Here is an 8,109-nt window from a genome sequence, read left to right as displayed (position 1 = left end):
TTTCTTTCCTCCTTTTCTTTTGTTTCTTTCATTTTTCTTTTTTAATGGAAGAAAGGGCCCATGAAGACAAAAGTGCCTCGGGCCCACAAAAATCATATAATACAGCCCTTACTGAATGGTTCTCACTGAGAGTCTCTCGTGAGGTTTCAGTCAAGCTGTCAGCTGGGGACACAGTCACCAGAAGGTTCCGCTGTGGGAGGATCCACTTCCGTGTTCACTCAGGTAGTTGCTGGCAGGTCTCAGCTCCTCTCTGGCTGTTGGCTGAGGCCTCAGTTCTTCACCACATGGGCCTCTCCATGGCTGCCTGAGTGTCGTCACAGCACAGCAGATGGCTTCTCCCAGAGCAAGTGGAGAAAGAAAGAGAGAGAGACAGAGAGAGAGAGACAGAGACAGGAAAACCAAGGTGGAAGCCTCAGTGTCTTTATAACCTAATCTTGGAAGTGACATACCATCAGTTCTGCCATATTCTATTGGTCAAACTAACGAAAGCTGAGGTAATGTAGAAGGTGTGTGACTACCAGGAGGCAGGGATCATTGGGGGTCGTCTGAGAGGCTGGCTACCACAAGAACTATTCTTAATAGTTAGGAACTAGCAACTATCCAAATGCCTATCAACAGTAGAAAGAATAAATTTTGGTGTATTCGTACAATGGAATTCTACATAGCAATGAGAATGAACCATTTACAACTACATGCAACAACATGGATGTACCTCACAGAAACAATATTGCACAGAAGAAGCCAGGCACAAAGAGTACACACCATCTGATTCCATTCACGTAGAGTTAAAAAGCAGGCAGGACTACTCTATGCATTAGAGGGGAGGATAGTGGTTCCCCCTGGAAAGATAGTGACTTGAAGTGGATCCAAGAGGGGCTTTTGGGGGCTGGCAATGTTTGGTTTCTTAATCTGGGTTTTGGTTCCACAGGTTTGTTTAGGAAATTCATCGAGCTGTACACTTTTCTCTATGTACATTATACTTTAAAAAGAGTTTTTTGAAAGTAGGTGTTAGAATAACTTTACCATCTCCCTTTCCTAAAGAGACATTCTGGAAATGATATCAGTTATGGCTAAGCACAAATCTGGTATAACTTTGGTATCCAGTTGGCATATTTGTCCTGGCTCTAGGCCTCACTTGCTGTGAGACCTTGATTGAACAAATCATTTACTCTCTCTGAGCTGCAGTTTGCTCCTCTGCAGAGCTGGGTGGACCCTTGCACCGCTAGCCTCAAAGTGTGGTGGAGAATATCGGGTCATATCAGGTACCATGGAGTACTGTTGTTCACAAGATTAAGTACTAAAGTCAGGGAGTCATGTAAAAATCAAGCACAAACAAATTAGCCCTGAAAATTCCTTAGATAAGCCTTAAATCACTAGGATGCCCTCAGAAGCTCAAAAGCCAGGCACCAGGAATTTAGTTCTTTTGTTTCTCTTTAGATTTCTGCCCTGGTCTTTCTTTCTGTGGGGCAGCCTAGGACAAGATTGGCTTGAATGGCTGTGGGAATAAAAAAGGGATTTCTTGCTCTGCTGATCTCTTTTTTGTTGAGGGCACCTAATTGAATTTCCGTATTAAATATACTTTTACAATGACTCCAAGGTATGTGAAAGCACTGAAAATTATAACAATGTTAAAGAAATGTAAGTTATGATTCATCTTTGGAACAGGTGCTTTTGTCAGATTATTTTGGGTCTCGACAGCCTTTGTGGATAATGTCAAGGTTAAACAAAGTGACTGATTAAAGCCCTTTAGCTAAAACAGAGGGCTGCTTGATGCTCAATAGCATGTTGGGACAATATGCAGAGAAAGAAGCTGAAATCAACATTAGATATTATTATAAATAGTAATCTTGCAATTGTGTAGTACTTTATAGTTTACAAAATCTAAATCGTTTCTTAAAAATTAACGTTATTTTAAAGATGCAGCTTAACTTGTCAAGATCACCTGACTAGTTTAACAGCAGAGCTGGGATTCATAACCATATCTGCCAAGTTCAAAACCGTAATATTTCTCAGGAGACCAGGATCTCTCCCTCTCTCTCATTCTCTCAGGGGTGGTGGTGGTGCAAAGAGGTTGGTTTGAGGATTTGTGATCTGGCTCTCCTGGGCTCATCCTCTGGCCTCAGCCGTCTGCCCGATGCACCTGACCTTGACTGCCTTCTCTAGACAAGACTCCCAGATTAACCGAGACAGTGAGGTGGCAAGAGCAGAGTTACCTGAGTTGCTGTGATTCTCAACTGGGCAGAGACCTGCTGCACAGGATGAGGTTAAAAATTGTTCCTGTGCATTCTAGGATGCGGGGATTTAGGGAAAACCTGCCAGGTGATACAGCTGGTTTCTGACGCTCTGGGATGGGGCCAAGTTGTCTTTTTAATACATATATACCTGCATCATGCTTATGCATGCATTTAACTTCTGCTTATCACTATATAATAAAACCATCTGTAAAGACAAACCTTGCCCAATAAAGACATATGTTATGAGATATTGTAATATAACTCAAGTCTGGGTTTATTCTCCTCATGGGAGTTGGGATTCACAGTGCTTAAGGGCTATCTCGGTGCCTTACAGCTTTGCAGGGATGTATACCCTTTAATGTGACTGAAGGTTTCCTAGACAGGGCAAGTCCTTCCTGTACTTACTAGAAGAATCCAGAAATAGCCATTGTGAAGCGGCTCTGGGAGGAGGGTAGGCTGGGTTCAATGAAGAGTATCCTCTGACTCCTCACATCTAAGAGAGAGATTGTTATCTCCAGATATGATCCCATTTCAGTCATTACCATTTAATCATTCCATAGTGTTTCTTTTGGGACTCAGGTAGCAGCATGAGGCCCCCTGGTGGCCTGAAATAATTCATGAGTTTACTTTTCAAGCATTTTGAGGGGCAGGTGTGGCTGGAGAAGTAGAAGGGTCATAAATACTCACCTAGACCTGGAGCTTACAGTAGGGGCAGGGAGGCGTGGGATGACCTGTTTTGGAAGAATCGAAAACTAAAGTATTTTCTTTCAAGAAATTAAAATAAATGGACTGTCATTCTGGATAAACCACTCACTTTCTGATTTTTCATTCTTTAGTTCATTTAGCAAACACTTATTGAGTACCTACTCTGTGTAAGACATTTTATTAGGCATCACAAAGGTAAAAAGGTAATCACAAAAGTAAAAGAAAAATGAGACACATTACGCACTTCTAAGGAGCTTTGGAAGAAGATAAAACATTTCTGCCACCAACATGGTAGAAAATGAAAAGGTGCCAAGAGAGAATAAGGAGCAGTTACTTGCAGATAAAAGGGAAGGCTTCGAGGAAGAGATAATTTAAGTTGGGGCTCTAATAATGAGAAGCAGGATTTGGGTATATTGAGTTGGAGAGGGACAGGATGGCATTAGGAAGGAGGGAAAACAGAAGTATGTACATACGTTGAGGCAGGAAATCTAATGTCTAATCCGGGAACTGTGAATAGTCTGGTCTGGCTAACTCATGAGTTTTCGGGTTGGTGGGAGAGTGAAAGCTGGATACATCTGTTTGGATCAGACCATGGAGGACCTTGAACACTTGCCTGAGAAATTTCTTCATTAAGCCATGAGGAGCCTTCGAAGATCCTTGAGCAGAAAAGAGACATGTCAAACCACAGACTCCCTCCCATTGAAATAAACACAACGCCACGCACTTGCATTTCGTCCAGCGGAGTGTTGATCTCCATGTGTTTAAGATAATTGTGGTGTGCTCTACCATAATCAGCAACTCCAGAATTTCACCATTTGACCTTTAAAGTCCAGAGAAACTAAGCCATCAAGGCATCTGCCCTTAACAAAACTACTTGATCACCAGGGAGCAGTCAGTGCCAGAGGGCTCCTGCCATATTGAATTCAATTCCTTGATAGAATGCCTTTCATGGAAAGTGCTATGCTAGGCTTGTTTTGTTTTGCTTTGCTTTACAAGGTTTAGAAAGGCTTCGTGCCTAACTATCTTCCCACTCTAGTTCAATGTGGTTTAACGGATCAGGGATATTTCTGGCTGGAGTTACAGGGCAGAGTCCTAGCTGTGTGTAGAATAGCTCAATATCCACAGAATTCGAGCAGTAATCTTACTTGCATTGTATCAGAACTAACTCAGTTAAGCCACCTGAGCATATAGCTGGTGCTCAAAAATATGTTAAGCAAATATTTAACAATCGATTCAATAAATATCTAACACACATTCAACACATTATAAAATTCCTGACCCTACACATTGATATCCTAACTGGAATGGCATAGAACTCTTTTAGAATATAGTAAACAATTAATATTATTCTTCAGAAGTCATAAAAGAAATGACGTGATAAAAAATAAAACTCCTGGGCCAGCCAGGTGGCGCAAGCGGTTGGGTGCGTGCCCTCCGCTTCGGCGGCCCGGGGATTAGCGGGTTCGGATCCCGGTCGTGCACCGACGCACCGCTTGTCAAGCCATGCTGTGGCGGCTTCCCATGTAAGGTGGAGGAAGATGGGCACAGAGGTTAGCTGAGGGCAAATCTTCCTCAGCAAAAAAGAGGAGGATTGGCATCACATGTTAGCTCAGGGCTGGTCTCCCTCACAAAAAAAATAAAAATAAAAAATAAAACTCTTCTAGTTAAGTTAAGAAGAAGCAACATGCCCATTTGAAAGCAACACAATAGAGTTGTAGCCAATGAGGGAAGACTGGCAATTTGGAAGTGCAATAAAGATAACTACAACAGAAACAACCTTTTAAGAAGTTTCAGCAGCAATGAGTATTTATTATTTCTAATGAAATGTACATTAAACTTTTATATAAAAATCATCAAAAGTGCTATATTGGATTATTTTAATATTAATTTAACCCCCCCATGTCATCTAGTAGCTACACCTTTTCCCTGTTTTTGTTTTCCTTCTGACACATCATTACAATCATCTAAAACTGTCCAACGTTAAAACATAAAAAATATTAGTTTATTCTTCAAGAAAAAGTACCACCAGTGATGAGTTACTGAAAGTGAAAAACCAGATGCCAGAGAATCAACTTATTGGAAAAAAATTATCACAGAATTTCATAGAAGTATGCAAAGTCCAAGGCCATTTAGATTCTCGGCAGGACATTTTTATGATACAACATCTTAAAAGCATGAGTTATTCCTTTTGGAAGCAGGTCGATGGTGTGCCAGAACTGTCTGATTATTTTCTCCTCTTTTCTTGGCTACTTTCCAAGGTGAACCAAATGTTGTCTGATGCTGTGCACCTCCCATGACCCCTAAAATGTTTAATGTAGAGAAAAAGCTGATTTTTCAGTCTTAAAATAGCCCTTAGAGTTAAGTTTGTCATTGAAGAAGACACAAGACGTTACTCACAAAAAAGAACCCCCTCCACCCTCCCACCCTCAAGCCACCCCCATTCCTCTAGTCCGCTGCAGGGCCAAGTCCATTCTCTCCCACCCATTCGGGGTGCAGTGCACCCATTCGGGGTGCATTGGCTGACAGAGTGAGAGCAGCTATTTCAGACCACATATCCCATTTGGTCTCATTCAGTCCTAAGCAAATAAGCTTCTCTGATTTGCCACGAGAGCCGTCTGACTCTCCCGTCTCTTGGCTTTCTTGCTCCTCTGTCTCACCTTCCAGCACAAGGCACTGGAGGCTAACAAAAAAAGTCCCGATGAAAGAAGGACCAGACCTAAGATGGAGATGATGGAGCCGTGGGAATTGAAGCTGTAAGCCACAGCAGTGACCACGATCCCGGCGATGAGGACCACCACGGCGAAGGGGATGATGCAGCGGTAACAGGAGAGCTCGGCACCCCCCGTAGCTGCCGTCAGCTGAATCTCACTGACCAGGGGAACCAAGGTGACTATGACTTCGCTGTTGGGGCTCTTCTCCATTGTCACTGGCTTGGGAGACTTTGGGGCTCCCAGGATCTCCTTTATGGGCTCTTCAGTCATTTTTACAGCAGCGTCTCCTGGCTGAGTTCACAGACTAGACCTGGGGAGTCTTACCACGGTGGAAACTGTGGAGGAGAAGACAGGAGATGTCAGCTAAATGCATCAGAGTGAGCGGGGGAAACACCACTGTGATCTTTTCTAGGAGGCATGGATGCATGTGAAAATCAACTGTAATTTTTTTTCTAATTGTATTTCTAATTCTCTTTGTATTGGGCAAAAAGCAAGATAAAGCAGATAACCATAAAGAAAGCGACAATATAAAAAGCAGGAAGCACTTTACAGTGTTTAATATACCCTGGTGGTCTACAAATGTTTTACAAGCCTTTCTGTTTTGTCTATTGCTTCTTTTTGCTCTAAACACACAGAAAAGCCTCAATCCTAATCCAAAGACAGCCTCATTCAAGAGGAGAATACATTATAAACAATACTTTGAACAGTTTGTTCCACAACTCATAGCAACTTAGACTCTGCCAATGTTTCCGGGCATAACATGCATTCTTTCCAAACTATCACCCATTCACTGCCCACCAAATCAATGTCAGACCAGCAGCCATCGTACGAATGATGGTCTTCCACATCAACTTGACAGTCAACAAGGCTTTATTGTGTTAACTATTGAACACAGCCTAAAATGTGTCCTGGGACCACGCTGGGGATGCAGTTCAGCAAAAATTCAGTGACACTAAGGCTAGGATTTGTGACCTAAAATGTGGCAATATCCTCCAATCTGTTTGAAAAAGGAAAAATAAAAAAAATTCAACAATTTTGTAGGATATAATTTTGTGCTTCCTTACATTAAAGATAAGATCAACTATTAGAGTAATTAGTTTTTAATTCATAAATTTTCCTTTAAACTCAACAAAGAATTTTGACATTCCATGCACCATGACATGCTTAAAAAAATAAGCATGCTAGATTTTCAGTTAAGTTTCACACGTTCATTTTTTCTCACGCACGTGTGTACAAAACTTGCCGCCAGTCACCTAAGTATTTTGAAACTGAACATTTCAGGACAAAATCTGACACTGTCAATCAAAAGCATCTGGTTGAAATACTGTCTATGAGAAATCAGTGAATACTCTTGCCTGCTGCTCAGACATGTTAAGTCATTCTCTTTTGTCTTCAAGAAGCAATCTAGCTGCTAAAGAGTTGAGTAGTTAAGTTATTAAAAGCATTCCAAGGAAGATACTTGAGACCATTTCAATGAGATTAATACTTTGAACATATTAAGCATCCATCGAAAACAAATTGAACCCCAGATCAAACTTCACAGGTTCTTCCCTGTCCTGGGAGGTCAAAATATCCCTCCCTGGGCAATAAAGCTAAATACTAGAGCTGCCTATTTGCATGTAATTTTGTCACCAAATTAAGCACTGTTGTCCAATGATACCCTAAATACTGGCTAGGCTAGTAAAAGGACATTTGAGACTATGTTTGAAAGAAAAAAGTCTTCACTCCAAAACCGAGATTTAAGCTAACCTGAAAATGAAGCTCTGTCCCCAAACTACTTACGTGTACCTCCCAGAGAAGCAATCCATTACCAGGGAAACCACTCGACTTGGGAGGGAAGAAACAGCAACGCTTGAGCTTCTTCGGTCAGCTTCTGGGAAGAGAGCCTGTAACAGCACGTCTGTTGATAAAATGACAGGACAGGGCTCTCCCCCGGGGAAAAGAAAAGATGTAAAAATACTGTACTCTATAGCTGACTTTAGATCCTGGAGCTCTTTCTTCCACACTACCTCTGTTCCTAAATGACGCCTGTCTTTCCCTCTCTCTCTTTTTATTTCCTCCCCCTCCGGATTGCCCCTCCCTGCCACTTTTTTTTCCTCTCCGTTCTTTTCCTTGCCAGCAGATTCCGACTTTTGGCTTCCCCCAACTCTGCTCAGTGACATGATAAGTCAGAATCATTCTAGAGTCCCCAGAGACAGGAGCCAGTTTTTACTTTTATTTCTCTTGCAGCATGTACTCAGTAGACTGCTTCACATTACTCATTTTTTCCCCAGCCAACCTCCAGATCTTCCTCCCGCCCATCAGGCATTTTCATAAGAAAATCCCCGAGTCAGCGCTGCAGACCCAGCTGAGGGGACAGAGCCGGAGGGACAGACGCTTTAGGGCGGCGGGAACAGCTGTGAAGTCATCAGGCAGCTGAATTCAGCCTGTCAGCCAGCAAAAATCCATGTTCCTAGGTT

At 42.2% G+C, this 8,109-nt stretch overlaps 1 protein-coding gene across 1 annotated transcript; it reads right to left on the bottom strand.

The window, feature by feature from the left end:
- Positions 1 to 5,443: 5,443 nt before the first annotated feature.
- TMEM100 (transmembrane protein 100) lies at positions 5,444 to 7,590 on the bottom strand. The gene is made up of 2 exons (XM_058560616.1): positions 7,439 to 7,590; positions 5,444 to 5,985 (listed from the first exon to the last, which is right to left on the bottom strand). Exon 2 carries the CDS (start codon positions 5,918 to 5,920, stop codon positions 5,516 to 5,518), a length of 405 nt encoding a protein of 134 aa, XP_058416599.1. The 5' UTR covers positions 5,921 to 5,985; positions 7,439 to 7,590; the 3' UTR covers positions 5,444 to 5,515.
- Positions 7,591 to 8,109: the final 519 nt, after the last annotated feature.

This window comes from Diceros bicornis, chromosome 18 (assembly GCF_020826845.1).
Source record: "Diceros bicornis minor isolate mBicDic1 chromosome 18, mDicBic1.mat.cur, whole genome shotgun sequence".
NCBI lineage: Eukaryota > Metazoa > Chordata > Mammalia > Perissodactyla > Rhinocerotidae > Diceros > Diceros bicornis.
This window is presented reverse-complemented; position numbering and strand designations above follow the sequence as displayed.

Bases quoted from the DNA above. Each gene is read 5' to 3' on its own strand.
- TMEM100 (XM_058560616.1), bottom strand. From the start codon at position 5,920: ATGACTGAAGAGCCCATAAAGGAGATCCTGGGAGCCCCAAAGTCTCCC.